This window comes from Ipomoea nil, unplaced genomic scaffold (assembly GCF_001879475.1).
Source record: "Ipomoea nil cultivar Tokyo-kokei standard unplaced genomic scaffold, Asagao_1.1 scaffold3169, whole genome shotgun sequence".
In the NCBI taxonomy this organism is placed as follows: Eukaryota; Viridiplantae; Streptophyta; class Magnoliopsida; order Solanales; family Convolvulaceae; genus Ipomoea; species Ipomoea nil.
The window spans coordinates 1,824,970-1,851,466 of NW_017619597.1; the positions used below are offsets into that span (position 1 = coordinate 1,824,970).

Consider the following 26,497-nt stretch of genomic DNA (forward strand, 5'->3'; position numbering starts at 1 on the left):
TTCTCAAAAAAAAAAGGGGAAGTTATTTTTTAAAAAATCTCCTCTATTTTCAATTGACCACACCCTTATTTTCCATTAAGGGTGTGTTTGGAAACTTGGAAAATGAGTTCTGGAAATCATTTTCCAAGTTTTCAGTGTTTGGATGTGCCTGGAAAATCAAGTCAACGGAAATCATTTTCCGTTGACTTTGGAAAATAGGCTTGTTTTGGAGGAAAATGACTTTCCCTTTTTTTTAGGGGAAGTCATTTTCCAACTTTTACACCAACATCACACCACCACCAACATCATCAACACCATACCACCATCACCACCACTATTGTCGCCGCCACCACCACTATACCCCGCCACCATCACACCACCACCACAACCACCACCAACACCGCAACCACTACCACCACCACCACCACCACCACCACCATACCACCGCCACCATCGCCGCCGCCACCTTCACACCACCGCCTCCGCCACCACCACCACCGCAACCACCGTCGCCGCCACCACTACCATCATACCACCGCCGCCGCCATCACCACCATACCACCGCAACCACCGCCACCATACCACCGCAAACACCATCGCCGCCACCACCACCATACCACTATAACCACTGTCGCCGCTACCACCGCCACCACCACCATACCACCACTACCACCATACCACCGCCACCACTACCACACCACCGCCATCACACCGCCACTGCCGTCGCCGCCACCACCACCACCACCACCATACCGCCGCCACCACCACCATACCACCGCAACCATCGTCGCCGCCACCACCACCACCACCATCGCAAGCACACGACCACTGCCACCACCGTCATACTACCATCACCATCACACCAACACCACTACCGCCGTCGCCGCCACCACCAGCATACTACCGCAACCACCGTCGCCGCTGCCACCACCATGCCACCGCAACCACCGCCACCACCATCACACCGTCGCCGCGCCACCTCCACGACCATATCACCGCAACCACCACCGTCGCCACCACCACCATACCACCGCCACCACACCACCACTGTCATACCACCACCAATTATTATTATTATTATTATTATTATTATTATTATTATTATATAACGAATAACACCACTACCACTACACCACCACCACCACCATAATATTTTTGATATGTTATTAGTTTTTTTTTTTTTGAAAAACTTAGCTATTTTTTATTATATTTAAAATTAATATTATATTATTATATTATTATACATGTTGTAATATTTTAAATAAAATAATTAAAATGTTTAATTATACAATTCTACTCATTTTCCAGAAAATGAACCAAACACAGAAAAACAATTTTCCATAATGCAACCAAACACTGGAAAGGAAAATGTTTTCCGGAAAATGACTCATTTTCCAGAAAACATTTTCCAGAAGTCATTTTCCTGCTTTCCAAACAGACCCTAACTTCCATTTTCTCCCTCAAGCCAACGAGTTTCCAAACGCACCCTTAGAGGAATTTGCTTGCTCTTTTATTATATTATCATCTGCCCACTTACAAGTTTTACAAATCAATTCTAAAAATTTCAAAGCAATGAAATTTACACTTAGGAATTAGTTTCACTTTTGGTCCCACAACTTTTGAGGTCTTATCCCTTTTGATGCACAACTTTAAATTTTTTTCAATTTTAGTGCCTAACTTTGTTATTTTTATTAATTTTGATCCTTCCGGCCAAATTGACGGTGAAACATAATATTGACGAATTTTATATTTTAGGGACAAAATCATCATCTGAAAGAAAAATCTTCAATATCTAAACAAAAAAAAAAAAAAAAAAAATTAGATTAAGAGAAAAAGAATGGCTTGCAAATCATCAACGCTATAAATTAATCCCATAGATTTGTGTTTAGTTTATGTCCGTCTTCCCCATTATTCTCATCGATCAACATACTCATAGATATGATTTTACAGCGATTTTATTTACATATTGAAGATGTTTCATTGGGATGATGATTTTGCCCCTAAAATATAAAATCCGACAACATTTTGTTGTCAATTTGACTGATAGGACCAAAATTGATAAAAATAACAAAGTTAGACATCAAAATTGAAAAAATTTAAAGTTGTGCACTAAAACTCTAAAAGTGATAAAACCTCTTCTCAAAAAAAAAATGATAAGACCTCAAAAGTCATGTGACCAAAAGTGAAATTAATTCTACACTTAATAAAGAAAGCAAAAATAAACCTGTGAGTACACTTATACGATATCATGCATAATAATAATCAAAAAGCTAAGTCATAAATAGTTACAAAAGTGTCATCAACACAATTTCATATCAAAATATATAAAATATAACAATAAGGGTAAAAGAAAAAAGATGACCAAGTCATTACCTCCTCCTTCTCTGCCTTAATTGAAAGCACTCCATTTATTTGATTCCTGGAAGAAGCCATCTGTCATCTTTCTTCTGTCAAATATAATGCCACTATTTAACTCATTATGTAATTTACACTCAGACAAGTGTAATGTAAGGGATCTTATTCCTCTTAAATTATACTACTTACAACTTTGATAGAAGAATATCAAACTGTTGCAGTTGTGGCCGGCAACATTAACTCAGCCAGCCAAGAGTGTAATACAAAGCTAAGGGATTTGATCCTTTTAAAATTTAAACTAAGAAGAAACACTACAAGCCAGAAAACATGGAAACTGGGGGTTTAATTTGCAGAAGTCATTGGCATTTCATCCACTTGCAATTATATTGCAGGGTTTTGAGTGAGATTGAGCCTAAGTATGAAACCATTCACAACAAAACCACAGTACATATAATCGCCAATCTTGATCCCCGTCGAGACCATTATAAAATCATTTTCGTAGTAGTGAGCAACTGGATTTCCTTCCAAATCCACAACGAAAACCCCTCCATTCTTCTCCATCTTTGGCCTCCCTACATACTTCTCCATCACTCCCAAAATCTTCCTTAAGAATGGGTACTTTTGTGCAAGCTCCCAACCATATGTGTATTCCTATATATATATCAAAAATCATTTCTAACACAATCAATCTTGGAATAACTCAATATAATAATGCACATATATACATGATCATATATGATCTTTTAGCTATCCTATCTTAATTAGAACTGTGTAATGCCCTTACGGTAACTAATCCAATCCAGAATAGGCCGTCTCCATCGTAACGAATGTTGTCTGGCATTCCTGGTAAATTCTCTATAAAAACATCCACAGATCCCTTCTTTTCACCCTTGAGGTACAACCTCTTACACCTCCTCCTACAATTCAATCCAATCAAAATATGACCATATATATAATATATATAAACATAAAAATGCAGTCCAACTATCAACTTAAACTTTTAATTGACATGGAACACATGCTTTAATTTGGTATCAACTCCATATAATCCCTGGTAAGAGGTCATGGACTCATGGGTACGAATTTATGCTCCACCTAATAAAAAGAGACTATGATCCACATGTTGCTTGGAGGTGATCAAGTAATCGAGGCGAGAAATTAAATACTTACAATGGGGTTTCACAAAAAATGACAAAGCTCTGGTCTGGAAAGACAGCAACACCATTAGCAAAGAACAAGTCGTTGACCAACACTTTGGTCTGTTTAGTATGTGGATCATAGCTTAAAAGTCTGCCATAGGGTCTTCCATCAAAAAAATCCCAAATAAAATCATGTAGTCTGTATTTCCATGATGCATCTGTGAAATACAACAAACCATCCTCTGCAACGTCAACGGCATCCGTAAGTTTGAACTTAACGCCGTCCGCCTCGTCCGTCAGCAGTTGCACTTTGCCGTCCGAGGTAACATTCAGTAATCCCTGTCGGAAATTTTACAATATCATATCCATTTTGGCCTGATCTTTTTCCTTGTAATAATAATATTTTAAAACAAAAATTTACATGTTTTATCTCACTCCCTTAATAATTTGACCTTACAAAATTATGATTTTAAAAACTTTACTTCGAATTGAGTTTATTATGGAACAGTGTCAAATAGGTTATTAAATTTATTATTTTTGTGTAATTAGATTATTACAATTAAAAAATGTACAATTAAATAAGTAAAATATGTGGGTTCACTAATAACAAACTTAATATTATAAAAATTAAATTAAAAATAAAATAGAACAAACAGAGTATTTTTTTTTTTCAATAAAACGATAATAATAATAGAAAGGGAAAATATGTGGGCTCACTATATAAGCATCGGCTACGATGACTTCACCGTGAAGTCCATGAGCGAGTCCGAGCGGCCTGCCACCGGTGTTAACCCAGTCCTCCACCGCCGAGTCAGCAGCCGACGACTCGTTCACGGTGACTCGCTTGACCCACCCATCCATACACCCCGTGTATATCACACCCGTCTTGGGGTCGTACACTATGTCCTCCGGCCCCGACAGCCGGCCTACTCCTATCTTCTCGGAATCATGGAGCAAACGGCCGTTGCGCTTGGGGGCCACCGCCGGGCTCCCCTGAGTCAACTCGTGAGCGGGGTACGGGGCCGGGTCGAACGAATCGAGCTGGTATATGACGACGCCTAAAATCACTGGAACCAGAACAGCAAAGGGCCACAGACCACTCATCTTTGTTCGAAGGATCTTATCTTGATTTTTTTTTTTTTTTTTCACTCCACTCGGGCATAAAATGGGTCAACTCAGTGGATTTACTCAAACTATATCTCCTCTATATATACTCACAATGTTACTTCCCCGAGGAGTTAATGATTCCTCACGTATATATGTTGGACAGGGAAAGCTGTAATGGTTGTCTTTTTCGTAGAAAATAGTACAAACGTAAATATGAAGGAGCAGATTAAGTTAAGCTATCCACCTGTCTAATTTTTCTGCATGGTTTAATGATATGATCGACTTTAAGTCAATAAGTCAGGATTGTACACCTTATAAAAGTACTAGTTAAGGTTTAGTAAATATTACGGAGTAAAAGTTATCAAGAAACGCATTATTTATAGGGAGTTCTGACCCCACTTAAATTAATGTTTTTTTTTAATTAAAAAAAAAAACTTAATTTAAATGATCTCAGTTTCTCCAGACTAATTCTAAGCTACAAGAGTTTCTATAGATAATGATGGCGAGTCGCACAATCGGCTCACCGTCAAATCCTAGTTTTCATGTACAAGAATCAATAACTAATTCAGACATTCACAAAGAAACTAATAACCAATTCAGACCTTTCAACAGTGTCTACTGACCTTTAAGTCATGCGATATGATAACTCAACTACATTAAGTTTTGAGCGCAAATTAATAATTTTTAAAAAATGATGTTGGTAGTGATTTGGAGAAAATAGTTTATTTTCTCCAAAACGCTGTTAAATGCACCGTTTGGTAAATCAGCCAAAAATGGGTGTTATTATCCAAATAAGGCTTGGGTGAAGTTTCAGACGTGTGGGACTCAATCTTGATGCATTCAAAATCTGCAATAGTTGATTAAGATAGTTCGTCTCTTTTATGATAAGTTCGAGGAATTCATTGACACAATTGTAATTTTGATGTCTACTATTATGCTTTTTTTTATGTCTACTTAAAATCGGATATAAAATTAGCTAAATTTTTAAATCCAAATATTGAATATATATATATATATATATATATATATATATATATATATATATATATATATAGAGAGAGAGAGAGAGGAAGGTTCAAGTGCGGCAGTGCACTTAGGTGCGGCGGTGCGGTTAATTGTAGGCCATTAGATTAGATAAATCCAACGAATCACATTCATCAAAGCTTTTTCGATATTTTTGCGCGCGTTCTCACAGTACGCGAACTGCAAGGTTAAAGTCGTCATTGGGCACCGGAATATATCAAATTATAGTGTTGTGTGTTTTATGTTCGTTATTGGTGCATTATTAACCTTACTGTGGTGTATTTGAGAATTCGTGTTGGTGCCTTCCCGAGCGGTCAGTGCGACCACACTAATAGTTATACAAATACACACCATCCATGTTAGAAAATGCACACAAAAAAAACATACACAAATTAGATACGCATCACCAGAACGCACCACTAGGTATGACTAAAAGCATCACACAGTGTTCAGAATACACCATTGGGGTGGTGAGTTATATGGTGTATTTTTTAGGTGTGTTGTGTGTTTTTTGGTGTATTTGTGCATTTCATTGTGGTGCTTTTTCCTAACACTATTGGTGTCTTTTGTTAACACTGTTGGTGTATACTGACAAGCGACCGATATAAATAACCACTACAATTACCATAACACCCTCCACTTACCAGGACGCGCTTAAATCTTTAAATCTTCAGAAATTAGCCGTTGCCGTTAGATTAAGCAAAATGGACGACGCTGATATGACCGCACCGCCGCACCTAAAGCCACTGCCGCATATGAGCCTTATTATATATATATATATATATATATATATATATATATATATATATATATATTTTGAATGCTAGTGAGTCTATTACATTATAGTATCTATTCAAACAGAAAATATGTTATATTTAATATTTACCATTATGAAAACTTAAAATCACACATTTTAAGTTTTTTTGTTTTTTTTGTTTTTTTGTTTTTTTTGTTTTTTTTTTTTGTTTTGTTTTGTTTTTTTTTGAGTTATGAAATATAGATATAATATTTGAAATCTATATAGATTACACAGTCTTAGTGATTTAGGTGAGTAGACATATGAATACTTGTTTCTTATTTGTTGTCTTTTAACATATATTTATAGGGCTTTGTATTTTCTTTACCAAAAGACAATATACAATAGCTTATTCAGAAATCTTCTCTTTATTTTCGTAACATTGTATCAGAGCCCAGTGGGCATTGGTCGGCGCAGGGAGGCGACCTCACCCGGAAAAGTTTTGCAGCGAACGGAACCTTCACGCGCCGCCACTAACCGGAGCTCCGACGACCACGCACCGGCGCGTGGAGGCACGTAAAGCCTTTTCCGACGAGGTTTCCGACAGAAATTTGTCTCGTTCGTCTCGTCTTGATGAGCCCGTTCCATCATTGTATTGTAGAAGGTACCTTTTTGAGCTTTTTAAGTACTTTGAGTTTAGGGTTAGGCACGTGTGGTCTTTTCGGCCACCGAAAATTTTTTTGGTCGACAATTCCTTGGTCGCCTGAGTCCCTTCTTCTCGGTTCTAGACTTAGTTTGGACCGTTGATTTTTGTTCTATGGTCAAATTGTTTTGTACCCCTTCAGGCTTCATTTTTTATGTGTTTTGTGATATATTTATGATATGTGTTGGTGGGTATGACTGGGTATAAATGTGTTGCTGTTACCGCCTTGGGATCTTATGACGAAGAGGGTTATTGGTGAGAGGTTTGCATCTGGGGGTCTCTACGTTCTTGACCTCTAGAAGGATGGAATCTGTTGCGTGTTTTGTTGCTGTCTCTCCTTTGTTCCTTTGTTTTGGTGTTGTCTCTTATTTGTTTAGGTGTTGTCTCTTCCTTGTTTAGGTGTTGTCTCTCCTTTTTTATGCTCGTCATTTGGAGCATGTTGTTGGGTAATATGGTTGTAAAATCCCAAAAATAATAATCCTACGGAAAGATTAATATTATATGGGAAAGGAAAAACTGGGAAGGAAAAGGTTGAGTGTTTGGGTATAGATTTAGCACGAGTTCAAACACAAAGTTCTTTTCCTTAAAACCTTATTTGCTACCTCCCATAAGTGCTAGGAGCGTTGTAGCCTAGGTTTCCCAGGATAAAACGTGCTACGATTCCTTGTTTAAGCACCTAAACAAGGAACCCGGCAAACAAAGCAAGAGCAAGAACACTGCTGGGTAAAGAAGAGAGTAGAAGCAGAAGTTTTGAAGCAAAGTATACTGGAATTCCTTAGTTTCGTTCTGTGTAAAATGCTTCTGCCCTACCTCTCTTTATATAGGGCTGTTGGAAGGGATAGCATTCAACATGACATTTACTTGGTATTAAACCAATTGTGTAACACCTGTAACGGTCACCCACTAAGTAGGATTAAACTCAGAATTTAAAATTGGAATTAAAACAGTATTAATTCCGTAACAGATGAGTTTAATCTGTACAACAGGCTGAACTTTCGGGTTTCAGACCGTTGGGGTGAAGGTTCACATGAGAGCACACGGACCAGGCAACACGAGAGTACATCTCTCGTGTGCACTGTGGTACAACCCGAAGTTAGGCATAACTTAGCCCGCAAGGCCAGCCCATTTCCGGACGTCTCTCGTGTACACTGAAGTTAGGCATAACTTAGCTCGCAAGGCCAGCCCATTTCCGGACGACATTCGTGCCCACAGGTGCCGGCGCACGCGAGCTCGGGCTTGAAATGGCTTTATTTCAAGCCTTTTTGATGTCCTCTAGTTGGATTTTGATTTGCACCCCCCCCCCCCCCCGGTGCGAGAGAGCCTCTATGCTATACAATTCTACAAGCTTAAAAAGAGCTCATGTATATAAGGGGGGCAAATCTTGTTTCCAAACCAATGTGGGACAAAGTCCTACATTTTCCCTTCATTTCCCAACTTAAATGGGTCTACTTTGAGAATCAATATCTCATTCACCCATTATCCGTTTTGAGCGTATAATATATCAATCTCTTCGTCTCACTACGAAGAACCCGAATCCACTTTGACCCGACCCAAATCGGAAGTGGACCCCACTGATAATTGTACCACAAAATAGCCACTTAATATGCCATTTTATGCCATTTCAAGCTAATTTTTCCAACACATGTTTCCCTTTTTGTTAGTAAAGATGCTTCCCTTTTGCTAGTAAAGAAATTGTGTCCTCCAGTTTGGAGTTTGTCTTCTTTACCTTGTGTATCCAGGCTTGTTTGGTCCACTTTGCGTTCACCCGGAGTTGAAGTATTGGTGGCGTCCAAGCTTATGTTGCAGGGGAAGTGTCCAATCACAACCTTGTTCGATCCACTTTGTGTTCACCTCAGAGTTGAGGTATTGGTGGAGTCCAAGCTTCGTTTCAGGGGTGAGCTAGCTTAGTATCCAATCCCAAGCTTGCTCAGTCACTTTGAGTTCACCCATTATGTTGTTCGTGGTATTGGTGGAGTCCAAACTTTCGTTTCAAGAGAGTGTCCTAAATGGATTTGAGTTATTTTGTTATTTTGGATTAGTTATATTTGGGTTATCCGTTATTTGTTACGTTATCCGTTATTTGTGTAACAAGTTGGACATGATTAATATCTATGCTCCAACTTGAGGAGAAGTGTTATGGAATATAGATATAATCTTTAGAATCTCTATAGATTATTAGGCAATCTTAGAGATTTAAATAAGTAGGCATATGAAAACTTGTTTCCTATTCAATTCATAGTTTTCTAGCATGGCTTTATATCGTCTTTTGCAGAAGAAAGTATATAGATCTATTACAAAGTTTTCTAGCATGGCTTTATATAGTCTTTTGCAGAAGAAAGTGTTCGTATACTTTCTGTACTTACTGAAATACAAAGAACCAATAACGCCTCCATTAAAGCTCGAACTCATAACCTTCCAAATGAAAATCCAACCCGGGTACCATTAGACCACATAGTCTTGGTGTGTATATATATATATATATATATATACATATATTGTTTTCTACTGAAGCCAATGTTAAATGTGAATTTGATAGTTAGAAAATAAATTTATTTTTCTAAATAATCAATCTAGGGTGATATGGTGATATTTAAAAATAAGGGTTAAATAGGCCACTGAACTACACATCAAAATGCAATTAGATCATTGAACTCAAAAAATATGTAATTGGGTCCCTGAACAACGCAAAATAATACAATTGAACCAAAAGTGACCTGATTACGTGTTAGTTTGCAGACGTGGAAGTTATCGTATTAAAATAATAATTTTTTATTTTATTTTAATAATTCTAAATAACAAAATTAATTTTTTTCTTTTTTTAAAAAGGAGGGGAGCTTTGTCTCCCTGCCGGAGGAGACGAAGAGGTCCCTTCGTCTCCGGCATGGAGACGAAGACATGGAGACAAAGGGTTCTTCGTCTCTATGCCGGAGGAGACGAAGAACTGTCTCCGTCAACATGTTGGAGACGAAGGGACCTCTACGTCTCCTCCGACATGGAGACAAACATGTCCCTTTGTCTCCAGGCTGCCGGAGACAAAGCCCCCCCCCCCCTCCCCACCAGGGGCGGATGGACATTGTTGCTGCAGGGGGCCTTGGCCCCCCCTAAACAAAATTATTAATACTAATATGGAAAATAATTATTAATATACTAATGTATGGGTGGATGATTTAGAGGCATCTTGGGCCCTTGGCCCCCCTCTCCCAAAAAAAATATTAAGTATACTATTATTTTTTTGGCCCCCTTCACCAAGGCAAATTATGTTCTTTAAAGTAGACATGGTTCAAAACTGTTCATATATAATTATGAATATATATTTCAAAAATTATGAACATATAGTTCTATAATTATGAACATAGAGTTGTGAACATAATTATGAATATATAGTTCTGTAATTATGAATATAGAGATTCAATAATTGTGAATATGAAGTTCAAAAATTATGAATATATATCTTTATAATTATGAACATATAGTTCAGTAATTATGAACATAGAGTTTTGTAATTGTGAATATAGAGTTCAATAATTATGAACATAGAATTGTGTCCACCTTGCAAGGTGGATACGGTTCCACAGCATAACGATTGCTTCACCAAAGTATCTACACTCTCCAAACAAAAACTTTTAAACTAAGCTTTCAAAATCTTATTTGATTCGCAACTAGCCCTGACCAAAAATATGATTTCTAATATTGTCTAACATGCTCAAAATTTCTTCTTCTTGAAATATGTATAAGCCAAAAATATGGCTTATACATATTTCTTATTCTTTTTTTTTTCCAGATTCATTTTTTTAAAATGAATTTTTTCCTTATTGATCCACACTTTTAATTTAAATTTGTTTAAAGGGTTTTGACAATGTTTATATGTGAACTATCCATATTTAAAAAATGTTTGCTCTTTGGTGAATGGTATTTCCTTGTGGACTGACAGCTCACGGCTCTTGATCATTGGTCACAACAAGTGAGATTTTTTTATATCTTTGATATATAATAGCATTTGAACTAATATTTTTTTTGGTGTAAAGCATTTGAACTAACATGCTTTGCCAAGCTTTGCAACTTCAATTTCAAGAAATATTGAATGCAATGCATCTTGTGTCATCTACTAAGATGCTTATTCAAAATTTAAGAGATAGCGGTTGGGATGAATTAGTTGCAAGTGTGAAGTCTTTTTGTGAAACTGTCAACATAATTGTGCCGAATTTTGATGCTCAATATATTGCAAGAAGAGGAAGGTCTAGGCATCAACAAGATGAATTAACAATTGGGCATCATTAGAAATTTTATATTTTTAATGTTGTGATTGATTCTCAGTTACAAGAGTTGAGCAATAGGTTTGATGATAAAGCAATGGAGTTAATTATTCATAGTTCATCATTAGATCCAAAAGAGATGTGTATGTCATTCAGAATTGATGACGATTGTAAGTTGGTAGAGAAGTTTTACCCTCAAGTTATGGAGTTAATTATTCTCAGTTTATCGTTATTCTCTAGCAAATTATGATTGGCCTCCCGCACCAACAAATCCTGGCTCCGCCCCTGCCCACACCCCCACCCCCACCCCCCACCCTTTTTTTTTTTTAAAAAAATTGTTATTTATAATAATTAAAATAAAATTTAAAAAATATTATTTTAATATGATAACCTCCACGTCGGTAAATTAATAGGTCACTTTTGGCTTAAATGCATCAGTTTGCATTGTTCAAGGGACCCAATTGCATGTTTTTTTTTTAATTCAATAGCTTAATTGTATTTTGGTGTATAGTTGGATGGTCTGTTTGACCCTTATTCTTGATATTTATATGCTCAACGGTTAATTAGTACAAAATGATATAAATCAAAACTAAGATGTTCTTCAATAATTTGAAATTTTAAAATAAATTGTTATGTGTCTGATTTAATTAATTGTTATGTATAAACTTTATACATTTAGAAACTAAATCAAAACTACTGGTAACACAAAAAATTAAAATTATAAATAACAAAAAAAACATAAAAGAAAATAAGAAAAAAGAAAGAGTTAGTTTTTAACCAATTAATAATAAACATGAAAAGAAAAATAAGACACACAGAGTAATATATTTACCTTAGCTTTCCCGTGATATCAGAGACAAGCTAATAAGTGCGAACAAAATTGAGGTTTATTGAATGGTTAAGAGATTCACGCAGATTATACTACAGTTATACTTATTCTTTTCCCCTTTAAACAACACCATATCCTGGGAAATTGGGTTTTGCAAATTAAACATCATATCATATCATTTTGTATTTCTTGTTCATCTATCCATTCCACTTTTTTTTTTTTTTTTTTTTTTTTTTTTTTTTTTTTTTTTTTTTGAAAACCTATCCATTCCACTTAATTAGCTTGCAAGTGCAGAATATTGAGTTAGATTGAGGGTGAGTATGAAGCCAGAGTGTACATTACCACAGTACATATGATCACCAATTTTGATTCCAGTTGAGACGTGTGTCAAATGACGATCATAATAGTGAGCAACTGGATTGCCTTCCAAATCCACAACCAAAACCCCTCCATTCTTCTCCAAATGTGGCCGCCCTATATACTTATCCATCACTACCATAATCTTTCTCAGGAATGAGTACTTCTGTGCAAGCTCCCAACCGTACGTGTACTCCTATCAATAATATAATCAACACATTATATATTATATATGCTCTGAGCATAACTCAATGGTCAAAAGGCTAAGTGTGGGTCAATGGGAAGGGGATTTCAACTTTGAGACGAAAAGCAAGTACTCAGAACCTCCCTCACTGAGAGTAGGGAGTAAGGGACCCTCAAGTTTAAAGTTGAAACTTATGTAAAGATTATATCAAATTATATATGACCTTTAACTTAGTACTGGGAATGTAATATATATATATATATATATATATATATATATATACTTACTGTGACTAATCCAATCCAAAATAAACCCTCTCCATCGTAACGAATGTTGTCTGGTGGTCCTGGCAAATCTTCAATAAAAGCTTCCGCGGTGCCCTTCCTTTCACCCTTTATGTAAAATTTTTTACACCTCCTCCTACAATTCAATCCAATCAAAATATCCCAAGAATGACTTGATCAATTGAGCAATCTTGAGCATAAATATACAATTATGAATTTGTATGCTAATTAACAACACATTTGGTTCATGGAATATCAGAAATAAATAAGTACGGAGTAATATATATATATATATATATATATATATATATATATTTACTTACATTGGAGTTTCACAAAAGATGACAGAGCTCTGGTCTGGAAAGACAGCAACGCCATTAGCAAAGAACAAGTGTTTGAGCAGCACTTTGGTTTGCTTAGTGTTTGGATTATAGCTTAAAAGTCTGCCGTGGGGTCTCCCTTCACAGGCATCCCAAAAGAAATGTTTGAGTCTGTATTTCCAGGACGCATCTGTGAAATACAACATACCATCCTCGGCCACATCTACGGCATCCGTCAGTTTGAACTTTACGCCGTCCGCCTCGTCCGTAAGCAGTTGCACTTTGCCGTCCGAGGTTACGTTCAATAATCCCTGTCACAATTTTTTTTAATTGGTATGTAGTGATATCCACGATGCAAGGTCCATCTTGACCTATGGTTATTAGGACTGTTAACGAATCTAATATGAACAAGTAGATGCTGAATTGTTCGTTTGTTAAGATTTTTAGACTGTTCGTGTTTGTTTGTAGAGATTTTAAAAATTTTGATGAGAGTAAAAATTAAAGTTAAGGGTAGGTTTTTAGACTCCAAATAAACCCTGTTTGGTAAAATTTTTAACTTTTTCACGAGTTCTTAACAGACGAGCCTACAAATATTCATATTCATCAACACCCTACACATGACCATAGTATAATTTGCCAATAATAATAATACAAAAGGAAAATGTGTGACTCACTATGTCAGCATCGGCTACGATGACTTCACCATGAAGTCCATGAGCGAGTCCCAACGGCCGGCCACCTGTGTTAACCCAGTCCTCCACTGCCGAGTCCGCAGGCGACGACTCGTTCACAGTGACTCGCTTGATCCACCCATCCATACACCCCGTGTATATCACACCCGTCTTGGGGTCGTACGCTATGTCCTCCGGCCCCGACAACCGCCCTACTCCTATCTTCTCGGAACCATGCAGCAAACGGCCGTTACGCTTCGGGGCCACCGCCGGCCTCCCCTGAGTCAACTCGTGAGCGGGGTACGGGGCCGGGTCGAACGAGTCGAGCTGGTATATGACGACTCCTAAAATCACTGGCACCAGAAAAGCAAAGGGCCACAGACCACTCATGATTGTTCGATCGCAGGATGTTTTCTTGATTTCTTCACTTCCCTCGGATGGGCATAAAATGGGTCAACTCAGTGAATTTACGTACTCAAAACTATATCTAATGTAGTATATTGGACTCACGTAGGGCTGGATCTCGAGGGCAGATCCGAATGATGTCTTCTTCACAGAAAGATGAAGTATTTTAACAATTTGTTATATATAATTGAATATATTTATCATTTATTATGCAATTTAATTAATACCATTAATCAGTCAATTATTATTGTATATTAACTAATTAGAGTTTTTAATCTTTTGGGGCTCATTAGAGTTTGAACCTTAAGCTTGAAACTTGAAAGTCTCTTATTACTACTTCTAGGGGTGTATTCAATCATGACTTTTGTAGAGTTTTAAAGACTTTTAAAATGATAGATTTTAATAAACTTTGATTGACTTTCATAGAGTCCTTCAAAATTTTTTAAAACTTTATAAGACTATATAAAAGTTTATATAAAAAACATTTATAGACTTTTATCAACTTTTTATTTTAAAAAGTCTACAAAAGTCATTGAAATTCTAAATTGAATACATCTTTACAAACTTTCAATAATTCTGATTTTTATCATTTATAATTTTTTTACAAAACATTTATAATATATCATAAACTTCTTATTATTATATAGTTATTCACTCACAACAACATTCTCAACATTATTATTTTTATCCATAGTATGCTGAGACTTATATGCTAATTACTTATATATATTATTAATAAACATAAAAAAAAACTATTTCATTATAAATTCATAACGATATTGAACAATAAAATTTATAATAAAAGAATTGATCAAATAAAATATTTAAAAATATAATTACAAGTTCCATAAAATAAAAAAATTAAAATTTAATATTAATAATATATATAAAAATTATACTTCATATATTGCTAGGCATCACACAAAGAACTATTATTTGCAATAGCAATTTGAGACCGCGAACAACAACAAGGTGCTACTGTTTGCAACCCCAAATTGTTGTTGCGTACAGTAGTTCGCTATTCGTAGTAACCTGTTGTTTAAAAATAAAAAGAAAAATATATATTACGAATATAAACATAAGAAAAAAAATCAAAATCAAAATATATAGTATTTAGAATGAATATTATGAAACATATACTAAAATTTGACGATGAAAAATTTACTTTGTTCATGTATTTAGGGAGAATTAGAGAAAGTTAGGGATGAAAAATTCATAGAAAAAATAAAAATCTATATAAACAAGCAATAATGAACTAAAAATAATATTATTTCGAATTTTTAGAGAAAGATTGTAAAGTTCAGGAGAGAGAAAAAATGGTAGAGTTTAGGTATGAGGAAAATATAGGATAATGAAAGAAAAAAATAATTTTATTAAATTTAGATAGGTTTATAAAGTTTAAATATGGAGAAAAAATAGAGTTTAAATAGAGAGAGAACATTCAGAGTTGTTAGAAAGAAAATTTTGAAATCTTGGGGTTGATGGTTGGATTTTAACTATGTATATTTGAGAAGGAAAAGTCTACAAAAGTCCTGAAATTAAAAAGTCTACAAAAGTTCATAACTTTTTGAATACCACATGACTTTTAAAGACTCTTTAATGGCCCGTTTGGTTCACGGAATAGGCCGGGAATGGCATAGCATTCCCAGTAATAGGTCTATTCCTTTGTTTGGTAACCATTTCTATTACCAGGAATAATATTCCTGGTAATAGCCTATTACCTCAAATAAGGTAATAGCTATTACTAGGGCCCCCCGTGGTATTAGCCTATTACTGAACGCTCAGGAATAGATTTTAGAATCTATTTCCTTTTTTACCCCTTTCTTTAACCTAATTTTTTTATCCTATATATAAATTTATCCTATTTCACCACCGTTGTCGCCACCACCACCATCACTGCCGCCGCCACCATCGCCACCACCACTATCGCCACCGCCGCCACCACCACCACCATCGCCATAACCGTCGCCGCCCCCGCCACCGCCACCGCCACCACCACCACTACCACCCCAGCACCACCGCCGCCAACACCACCATCACCACCGCCGCCCCTACCACTACCACCGCCACCACCACCACTACCACCCCAGCACCACAACCGCCACCACCACCATCACCACCACCGCCACCACCATCGCCGCCACCACCACCACCGTCACCAGAACCACCACCCAGCAGCACCACCGCCACCGCCACCACCACCGCCACAACCGTCGCCGCCCCCACCACCACTGCCACCACAGCACCATCACCGCCGTCACCGCCCCCACCACCACTGCCACCACAGCCGCTGCTGCCACCACCACCACCATCGCCACAGCCGTCGTCGTCCCCACCACCACCGCCGCCCCCACCACTGCCACCGCCACCGCCACCACTACCACCCCAGCACCACCACCACCATCGCCACCACCACCATCACCACCACCGCCACCACCATCGCCACCACCACTACCACTACCACCCCAGCACTGCCACCACCACCATCACCACCATCGCCACCACCACCACCGCCACCACCACCACCACCATCGCCACCATCACATATTTTTATAAGGGTATTTATGTCTTTTAAAACATATTTCATTTCTATTCCTTAAATCAACCAAACACTGTAATATAATTCCTAAAGTCTATTCCTTATGCGAACCAAACAATAGAATACAATTCTTATTCTATTCCTTGCCTATTCCATTCCTTATGGAATAACATTCCTATTACCTCAAAATTCATTCCGTGAACCAAACGTGCTGTAAAAGTCCACGACTTTTAAAGACTCTTTTAAAGTCTTGATTGAATACCGCCTAACTTTTAAAGACTCTCTAAAAGTTTAAATTGAATACATCTAAACTTTTAAAGTTCATAAAAGTTTTTAAAACTCTACAAAAGTCATGATTGAATACACGCCCTTAGTTTACAAGTTTTCAAATATTTGTACCGCAATAAAATTAAATTCATATATCTTTACACTCTTATGTTATAGTTTGATTGACAATTGAGTTTCTCAACTTAATCAACAAAAACTATTAAGATATTATGTATTTTGAAGAATCATTCCAATTAAGATGTCATATTTTTGTAAGATCAGAGTACGTTGCATTTCTAGGTTGATGTCATAACGATTTTTTTTTAATATTTTTTTATGGATACTTCGAAAGGGACTCTAAAGGAGGAATCTATCACTTGGCCCTTTGAGATATGGTCTCTTGATGTGTCAAACCGAAACAGCTCTTTCATACAATGCAGTTGATCAAGTAAAGTGTATGATGTGAGGAAATGGAGAAATGCTTAGAGCAACCTTATCAGTACGAGGCTTTTTGAGGTTTTTGGCCGTCCAAGTAGGAGAGAGGAGAGAGAAAAAAGGATAGAAAATAATTTTCATCAAAATATCACATTTTTTCATCATAAGTATTACACTTTCTCTCATAAATAACAATTAAACAATTTATCCACAATTAATATTACATTTTTTTTCTCATAATGAACTATTCAACCCTAAATATTACATTTTGATTTAAAAAATATTATTTTTTTTCATAAAAGTATTACACTTTTTTCATTAGTATTATATTTGCTATTAAATTTTCATCATGATGATCTGTCTCACATATAAGGATCTGTAAGACGGTCTAACAAGAGATTCACTTCAATAGTTGCACTTTTCCGTCTGAGGTCAAATACTTGCATATAATTAATTAGTGAAATATTTATTTTTCTCTAAATTAGAGAAGGGGTAGCACACTAAACAATTCCAAACAATTTCAAGATTCAATTTTCAAATGTTATTATGTGGCGCTTCGTCTTGGAGAGTTAGTTTGTAACAGCTTCCTTTAATTTGTAGGGTCTTTCGATCGCAAAATAAAAAATGTTACGGAGTATTGTCCATGCAATAGCTAATAGATCATATTGTAAAGGACATTTAAGTTGTACCTTTCCGATATTTAATTATATAGATTAAAGTACGAAGAACACATAAAACGCATGTGTACACAGTGATGTTTTTAAGAAAACTATTCGAGTAGGATCCAATAGAGATTTATTTGATTTTATTTATTTATGCAAAAAAAAAAAAAAAAAAAAAAAAAAACGGAGAACAATAATTGACATGATGCCAACAGGTTTTAAGAAGTGAAATAAAAAATGAATTATTTATTTAATTTTTTAAATATAAAGTGACATTAAATAATTCACTAATATTGTATAGGACTATATATGTATATATCAATTATTGTCTCTTTAATGATAAAGATTATACTTTGCATTGTACAAGAATATGCTTGGTCTAGATTATAGAAAAACATAAAAACATTGTTTTTAAAAAAAAAAAAAAAAAAAAAAAAAGACACAAATAAACCCTAGTTAACTTTTTGTTGGTAATTAGGAATTAATGAATTGTATTAATTAGTAGCTAACTATGATAACTAGCTTGATCAGTAAGTATATGATAAGTTTCTAGTCATTAACGAATTAAATAACATACAAAATTACTTTTAGTCATAATAATTACATTTAATAAAAACTGTCTAACATAGAGCGTATATCTAGAGGGGGCATCTCACCGTTTTTGTTTAAAATTAAGGTGCAAAGAATTGAACCAATTAAATGTTTCATAATAATTAAACTGTATTTATTAATTAAGCTAAGAGAATTAACTTGGTTTAATTAATTCGTAGTATGTGAGATTAATTTACATTTTGGCTTAGCTAGGTATATATAGGCATAGGTGAAGGCAAATCAAAGAAGCAATAAAACTTAAAACCATATATTATTATTATTATTATTATTATTATTATTATTATTATTATTATTATTATTATTATTATTATTATTATTTTAGGAGATCAAGATCAGACACTAGCTAATAAGTAAAGAAAAATGGCTACAAACTACGCTCTTATTGTTACATTCACCTTCATGCTCTTCGTCTCATCTGGTGAGTCTCTTCAATTCCTCCATTGATACTCATTATCATGGATGTGAAGATTAATACTACAAATGTGTGTATGTGTGTGTAGCAAATTTTAAGAAGAAATCACAAGTGAACTTACAATTGTGATCATTGACATGCATGGGTACTCCAGAACATAGCAGACCATTCAAGAATTCTGGAATGTGCAAATTCGCTAGCATATCGATCTACATTTGAATCTGACTTACAAAAAGAATCACAACTCAAGCAAGTCGATCCTACCCTCAGCCAGATTATGATGATTCATCTATTGGTTAATGCTATCTACCACATCAAATGTTGGAGTCAAAATAGTTACAGTACTTTGGTCTGTACCTTGAACATCAATATTTGTTGTTGATGAATTTTCTAAATTCTCTAAGATATATATAAGCAAACAAAACTTACATTATTGCCATAATAAAAGTACATTATGGTATATATATATATTATAAAATAAAATTTAAAACTATAGTCCACATAACATAAGTAATTATATAATTATTAGACAACCTAAATTTGTAAGTTAAAAAATCAGTTAAGTCCACATAACATAAGTAATTATCCTATTATTAGACAACCTAAATTTGTAAGTTTAAAAAATCAGTACAATCCACACAACATAAGTAATTATCCAATTAATATAGTACATATAACATAATTAATTATACCATTCTACAACCTCAGCACAAACCTCACGCACATTAAGCACAATACTCAGGCACATTAAGTACAAAACTCACGCACATTAACATTACGCACTCATGCACATTAAGTACAAATTTCAGGCACATTAAGCACAAAACTCACGCACATTAATCAACCGCACGGGAAGCCACAAATACACCTGATCCCTTCCCTATATATATATATATATATATATATATATATATATATATATATATATATATATATATAATCCCCCTTAAAATACAAACTATGTGCATGTAAGTATGTTAATGTGTGCACAAGCTAACCCCAGATATTGTTGGCAGTGTGCCCAGTGTGCATGTAAGTATGTTAATGTGTGCACGAGCTTTAATGGATGGTTGTGATTTTTCCTCCTATGCGTTGTGTGCAAGTATGTTAATGTATGCGCGAGCTAATCTCAGAAATTGTTGGCAGTGCGCCCTATGTGCGTAAGTATATTAATGTATACATGAGCTCAAGTTTGTATTTTAAGGGGGTTTGTATTTGAATGCAACCCTATGTATATATATTCACTTTATTCCTAAATAGTATTACATTTGTACGTATAAATATTACATTTTCATTTTGATCCGACCCAACTCACAGTGAAACAGTCTCACACAAATTTTTGCCTTCTTATTAATAGTACAATTTTACTATATTATTATATTTTTATATTAACCCGACCCGAAAAGTGTGACCCATGTCCTAAATATCGGGTAGAAATAAGTTATACTCAAAATCGAGTACAGAGTATTATTTTCAACCACAAATTATTAATATTACAAATACTAATATGAACATAAAATGCCATGGATTGGTTGGCTCCTTGGACATGCTACAACTATCTAAAATTTGATGTTCTATGGATACATTTTTTTGCCAAAACTAAAAAGCCAACCAAAATGCTCATTTCAAGTGTACCACCAGAACTCATCTTTGTCTCGTGTCATATCTCAATCTGTATAGCAGAAACCAAACACAAACTTCAACATTCGACGAAAAAAACTTCGAAACATTGGCTTCAACTACACCGCGATAGAAGCCCACAGGTTCGTAGGACGACAACATAACAGATTAACAGACAGTTCGTATGGCGAAGTCTACCGATAAGGCGATAACTTGGAAAAAAGCAAAACACGCTAAGAGATTAAGAGTTCACCAATGGAGACCACAGCGGTTTGTATCAACATACCTCTTCCTTTTGTGAATCCTGTAAGAACCACCACGGGCCGTCTTTTGCAGACAATCTGACAGGAACATAAGTTTTTTTCGGTGTTAAACATCGGTGTTGTCAAGTTGAGCACCAGAATGCAGGTTTATATATATATACAAAGTGTCTGAACTTTGAAGTTTACAAAAAGTTTAACCAATAAAGGGTTGTTAAGCAGTGCAAAAATAACATAATCTGATGATGTGTAGTAGTTAGTAGTTACCTCATGAATCCAGTAATTGTACGCAAACCCATGAAAATAGTCAATCCAGACCAAACCGCGGGGAGACCAATGATTGGCGGTGCATAAAGCAAGAATGCTGATGCAATAACCCCGACTATCATCTACAAACAATTGGGTCAAGGTCATTCAACTGGGCTATAATGCACATGAGCCAAATCACACAAAAAGACTGAATCGAATCAATTAGCTAGTCTAACCCATGACCTTATAATCCATATGTTCTGTCTTATTTTTTTTTCAATGTGGGACTCTTAACAGGTATAATTTGGCGAGAGCTCTTTGTAGAGGTTATTTACCATGGAAGAAGCCGCATATGGGAAGTCTGAAACACCGTAGTGAAGCCCATCAAAAATGTAAGCGAGAGCATTAATAGGCTGGCTGGCACTGACAAACTGAAAGAAATAATTCATATCAGAAGCCAAAACGGATAAATAAATACAAATAAGAGCAAAAGCTCAAAATATAATCGATAACAGACCAGTAGACCAGATAGAGCAATATCTAGCACTTGGGCATCATTGGTGAACAACTTTGCGAGAGAAGGAAAGGACAGTCCCAATGCAATCGCTAAGAAAACGCCAGTAAACAATCCCGACTAAAAACAGAAACAATTACCACATTAGTATACGAGAAAAACACGAGGATCAAACTAAGGTCAGAGAGCACGATAGAAGATTCAAGTCACCTTCAATGCCACTTGGGTAATGACTCGGAGTCTCGTGAAATCCCGTTTGGCGAATGAACCCGCAATGAGAGCCTGCAAGATGGATCAAAAAGAAGAGTAAACACTTCAAATCGCCTTGCAAATATGTTATATCAGACGTTATTTAGATGAGATGGAACGAAATTGCAAAAGAGTTTGATGAAATCTCTTCTATGCGTTTCAGAAATTGCAAAAAGTAATTCTTCGACTTATGCATATTTATTCATCTCGAGAAATTTATTAGCCGTTTTTTAGAAACTTAAAGGCTTACCTGACAAGATGCAGCTTGAGCATCTGCCAGAAGCGATGCAGACAACCAGACCTGCAAGCATATCTGGTGAGCGGCCATGGGAATTGCTCCTAGACGAGCTGCCATTGATGTGCTCAAAGTCACTGTCAAAACAGCGGCCAGGGTTCTCCCGAGGAGGAAACCACCTAACAGGAACAATAGTCAAACGGAAAGCGGCAAGTAATTATCAGCAAGTTTTAGTAGCTAATATGGAAACAACTAAAAACAAAAACTTACCAGATTTTAAGTAGGCTCCAAAATCCATGGTTTTCATGCTTGGAAGCAACAACACCGTCTTCTTACTAAGATACCATAACATCAAAATGGCTACAATGTATCTGCATTTTAAAACATCAGAGTTGCATAAATGATATTAGTTATAATATATTAATATGTGAACCAAGCTGTTAAGGGACTTACTGTGAGGCAACGGTTGAAATAGCCGCACCAGCTATGCCAAGTCGACAAATATACATAAAGATAGGAAAGAAAAATACCGCTGCAAGATTTCCTAACCCTGCAACATAGTCCAAATTGTATAAGTTAGGATACCATAAAGCACTTAGAGGATACTGAGGAATTATTCGTTTCCAGTAAATTGAAGAAATGACTACTTATATTCAGGATTGTTTTGTCCATATACAGCACGACTTAGCAAGTTCCTTAAGCAGAAATGACCGGCAAGATAGCTTCCCAGCCTTTTTGTTGGGCCGGTGAAGGGCCAAGTCCAGCACCAGGTGGCTAAGGGATTGTTGGGCGGAAGCCTAAAGGGTCAAGTCCAGCACTCTGCCTCTTGAAAATGTGACGGTATAAAGAAATAAAGTTGCACCTTCGCTACTGGCTGTAGCTTTTAGCGTAGTGGTAAGCGTTTGATCCTAACAAGTGGTATCAGAGCCAGGGGTACAGGTTTTAAAGAATTTCTTTAATAATGACAGCCAATGATATAGAGAACTTGCCTAAACATAATACAGGGGTCCTTGTATCCTTAAAACCGCGGAAAATGCCTTGGATGGCTAGATAAAGTACAACAGCCGGAGCACCAAGTGCTCTAAGTTTAAGAAAATTCTCTGCTGGAATTCGCATGGGTGAAGACTGCAAGGATACATCCATTAAAATAGAAATAGTATTTTCACAAGAAACCAACTTATCAAAGAGTATTTTTGTGACAAAAATAAATAAACAAAAGTGCAAGATAATTTATAAAAAGTAAATAGAAATTTTTGCTTCAAAGAAGTATTACTTACTGTTGGAATACCCATCATGCTTATAAAAACTCCAGAGCCAAAATACATTGCTGCGGCCTCCAACAAACCAATTCCAAACGATAACACCAAGGCAGTGGAGACTGATGGGAGGGGTTTCCTTCCCGCTGTTATAGAAAGAATGGTATTATTCAAATATGCATACCCTTTGGTCTGGCTCTGATACCAAATTGAAGCATGTACTCCATCTCAACTAAAAGTCTAAGCTGATAGTTGAATTGCACATTAATGGCTATATGCTCAACATTACTTACCTGCAGCAGAATCCCCATCTGCAGATTTAGCGATGTCTTCAGCAACGAAAGAAGTTGCCACACTTAGGAGAGGGATGTTGAACACCTTTGATATGATGTTAAATATTGAGATTGAAATGCCAGCCGAAGCCAACTCGATTGCACCTTTAAAAATGTTTAATTAGGAGCTAATCAGCATAAAGTGACCACACAGGTTAGATCCCAGAATTAACATCTATAAACACAAGATTAAGTTTGTTTTCGTCTTGCCCTGCATAAAGTGGGAACCTTGCAAATTCGCTTCAACATTTTACCATATTACAGTAAAATGGGTGCAAAAGGTTTATAGCGAAGCACAAAACAAACAAAATAACTCACCCATCCTTCCAATATAAGCTGTTTCCATAAGCTGTGCCAAAGGTTCAATTGCCTGTCCAGCAATAGCAGGTAAAGAAAGCATTATGAGCTCAGTTTGGACACTCGCAACCGATGGTTCTTCAATGGAGTTACCTGACAATGCACTGAGAACCACGAGTCAGAACTTTATCCTATTTAACTCCACACAAGTAATTCTTCTGCTTTTCATAAATAACATCATAACGACTAACTTAAAATATCAAGTCTAAGTAGGCTCTGAATCTCACATAGCTCCTTCGTTTGATCCACCGATGAATCTCTCTCTGGTTGAAGCAAACTCCTCCTCCAATTCAGAAGAACTTAACTCATACTCCAGAGCCTGTCCATCATTTAGTAACCCACAATTTTTAATCCCGTCAAATCTCAACCCTTTCCTAAGGCTTGTTCCAGGACGATGAACCCGATTAGCATTCCATGGAAAGGTCTTAACAAATAAGGTTTTCTTAGCTTCTCTCCTACCAAATTGTTTTCCAGTAATTCCAGAAGATATTCCACTGGTTAGCTTAATCACTCCCATTGTGTGCAATGAGCTACTAGCAGTATCTGTAATATGGGAAAAAACACCCATTAGACTTTCCCTGTAAATCCCTAAATTTTTGAGTATCTTCCATTTTTTTTCCCACTGAAGATTTAATAAGGGAAACAAATGAACCCCATACTCTGCTTCATCATCCATTCATCCGCATTGACATCAAATTTGAAAGTTAAGACTTCAATGGGAATATAAATCAAGAAATTGCAATAAAGTTAGCTTCTTTTTACTTCTTTTAAGAGATTTCATTTCAAGAAATACTTGAAAAGGGAATTGCCCTAAAAATTCCGATAACCCCGTGAATTGCAGTGTAGTACAGGAAGGTGAATACCTGATGGGGGGGTTTTGAGCAGGAAAAGAAGTTATGACCTTTCAGAATCCAGAGAATCCTCCACACCCAGACATTCTAGTATAAACACACAAAAAGGAATCCGATTTGGAATCTGGGTAAGAGCAGTTCTTGAGCTACATTTCTTGTATAGGTAGGTGTGCCTATATAGAGAGTAAGCGACAGTTGAGACTTGAGAGGGAGGGAGGGGGTAGTTGGGAGAGTTGTAAAGCAGCCGTGACGGTAGTGAACAGCCCCACATGTAAATTATAAATTTTATATATATATATATATGCACTAATGAAATTTCTAATGATTCAGGTTACTAAATATAGAGGCAACTCCACTTAAGTTCGTCAATTTATTTACTTGGTAATTATAAGATTACAAGTTTAATTTTTCACAGAAGTAATCTGTTAATTTTTTTAGTTTAAACCGATCAGCTATGACCTTCTAAGTTGGTTTACCTCCTTGTAATCGTTTGTCAGTTAAAATCACTAAATAGATTTACATTCTGAGATAATGACTGTAATTTTTATTGTGAATAATATTCTATTATGACATAAATTATAGTCCCATGTCTTTTTTGAGGTGGCACTAAATTCACAAATAAACATATGACCATAATCTAAAGCTTAGAGGACATAAGCATGCAGCGCCACATAAACTCATAAAGTGAAACCCACGATACGAGTTGACATCTTTCTGGGTCCATCATCACACTGTCAACAAAATACGGAGTATAATTTAGAAAAAAATTAAGGTTGCACTTTCGTTTTTAAGTTATTAGATAATTATATAATTTGTACTTTTAAATGTTGTCTTGTTTACTTTTTGCCCTTATGCTATTATTTATGATGTATTTTTCATCTTTTTATTAATTTCTCGTATTCACTTTTTGTCTCTAAACTAACTTTTCGTGTTCACTTTTTGTTCTTAATATTTTGTTAGTAAAAAGACAAAAAGTGTAACGCCAATGATAGCTTAGGAACGAAAAGTGAGCAAGACTAACACTTAAGAATGAATTCTATAATTATTTTATAGCTCAGGGACACGGAAAGTATAATTTTTCCAAAAATTAAATAGCAACCAGCTAAATTAGTTAAATTGTTAGTTTAATAATTATAATGTTTTAAATTCAACTCTCAATGAGAATCAATTTTCTTGGTTAGAATATGCCATTTATTAGTAATTTAAATCGTACTTACCTAACACATCATTAGATAGTGATTACGAATTTTATTGCCATTCAAAAAAATTATCTCCGTATTATATTATTTGTGAAATGCTTTT

At 35.8% G+C, this 26,497-nt stretch overlaps 3 protein-coding genes and 1 long non-coding RNA gene across 6 annotated transcripts; 1 reads left to right on the forward strand and 3 right to left on the reverse strand.

Moving 5' to 3' along the window:
* The first annotated feature begins 123 nt into the window (after positions 1 to 123).
* On the forward strand, positions 124 to 24,299 carry LOC109167599. The gene is made up of 3 exons (XR_002051878.1): positions 124 to 134; positions 9,554 to 9,558; positions 24,113 to 24,299. It is a non-coding gene; the product is annotated as an uncharacterized LOC109167599 (long non-coding RNA).
* On the reverse strand, positions 2,462 to 4,679 carry LOC109167597 (protein STRICTOSIDINE SYNTHASE-LIKE 6-like). 2 transcript variants are annotated; one of them, XM_019316639.1, is made up of 4 exons: positions 4,191 to 4,679; positions 3,505 to 3,812; positions 3,119 to 3,248; positions 2,462 to 2,985 (listed from the first exon to the last, which is right to left on the reverse strand). In XM_019316639.1, the coding sequence occupies exons 1-4, from the start codon at positions 4,575 to 4,577 to the stop codon at positions 2,716 to 2,718; spliced, it is 1,095 nt and encodes a 364-aa protein (XP_019172184.1). In that variant the 5' UTR covers positions 4,578 to 4,679; the 3' UTR covers positions 2,462 to 2,715. The 2 variants fall into 2 exon arrangements, with proteins under 2 accessions (XP_019172184.1, XP_019172183.1); XM_019316638.1 differs by having other exon boundaries at positions 3,119 to 3,251; positions 4,191 to 4,678.
* On the reverse strand, positions 12,062 to 14,507 carry LOC109167596 (protein STRICTOSIDINE SYNTHASE-LIKE 5-like). Of its 2 annotated transcripts, none has more exons than XM_019316636.1 (5): positions 13,944 to 14,507; positions 13,273 to 13,580; positions 12,953 to 13,085; positions 12,406 to 12,677; positions 12,062 to 12,324 (listed from the first exon to the last, which is right to left on the reverse strand). In XM_019316636.1, exons 1-5 carry the CDS (start codon positions 14,328 to 14,330, stop codon positions 12,318 to 12,320), a joined length of 1,107 nt encoding a protein of 368 aa, XP_019172181.1. In that variant the 5' UTR covers positions 14,331 to 14,507; the 3' UTR covers positions 12,062 to 12,317. The 2 variants fall into 2 exon arrangements, with proteins under 2 accessions (XP_019172181.1, XP_019172182.1); XM_019316637.1 differs by having other exon boundaries at positions 12,309 to 12,321; positions 12,398 to 12,677.
* Positions 20,688 to 25,422, reverse strand: LOC109167590 (protein DETOXIFICATION 45, chloroplastic-like). The gene is made up of 15 exons (XM_019316631.1): positions 25,208 to 25,422; positions 24,572 to 24,887; positions 24,306 to 24,448; positions 23,949 to 24,092; positions 23,677 to 23,801; positions 23,389 to 23,524; positions 22,853 to 22,949; positions 22,670 to 22,770; positions 22,415 to 22,578; positions 22,126 to 22,197; positions 21,919 to 22,035; positions 21,737 to 21,832; positions 21,420 to 21,541; positions 21,179 to 21,233; positions 20,688 to 20,944 (listed from the first exon to the last, which is right to left on the reverse strand). The coding sequence occupies exons 2-15, from the start codon at positions 24,859 to 24,861 to the stop codon at positions 20,933 to 20,935; spliced, it is 1,674 nt and encodes a 557-aa protein (XP_019172176.1). The 5' UTR covers positions 24,862 to 24,887; positions 25,208 to 25,422; the 3' UTR covers positions 20,688 to 20,932.
* Positions 25,423 to 26,497: the final 1,075 nt, after the last annotated feature.

Bases quoted from the DNA above. Each gene is read 5' to 3' on its own strand.
- LOC109167597 (XM_019316638.1), bottom strand. From the start codon at position 4,577: ATGAGTGGTCTGTGGCCCTTTGCTGTTCTGGTTCCAGTGATTTTAGGC. The intron at 3,252-3,504 runs GTAAGTATTTAA...ATTGAATTGTAG, and splicing joins ATTTTTTGTGAAACCCCATT to GAGGAGGTGTAAGAGGTTGT. The intron at 2,986-3,118 runs GTAAGGGCATTA...ATATATATATAG, and splicing joins TCTGGATTGGATTAGTTACC to GAATACACATATGGTTGGGA.
- LOC109167596 (XM_019316636.1), bottom strand. From the start codon at position 14,330: ATGAGTGGTCTGTGGCCCTTTGCTTTTCTGGTGCCAGTGATTTTAGGA. The intron at 13,086-13,272 runs GTAAGTAAATAT...ATTGAATTGTAG, and splicing joins ATCTTTTGTGAAACTCCAAT to GAGGAGGTGTAAAAAATTTT. The intron at 12,678-12,952 runs GTAAGTATATAT...TATTATTGATAG, and splicing joins TTTGGATTGGATTAGTCACA to GAGTACACGTACGGTTGGGA.
- LOC109167590 (XM_019316631.1), bottom strand. From the start codon at position 24,861: ATGGGAGTGATTAAGCTAACCAGTGGAATATCTTCTGGAATTACTGGA. The intron at 22,198-22,414 runs GTAAGCCTTTAA...TCCATCTTGCAG, and splicing joins CTCAAGCTGCATCTTGTCAG to GCTCTCATTGCGGGTTCATT. The intron at 21,542-21,736 runs GTAAATAACCTC...AATTGTTTGTAG, and splicing joins CATATGCGGCTTCTTCCATG to ATGATAGTCGGGGTTATTGC.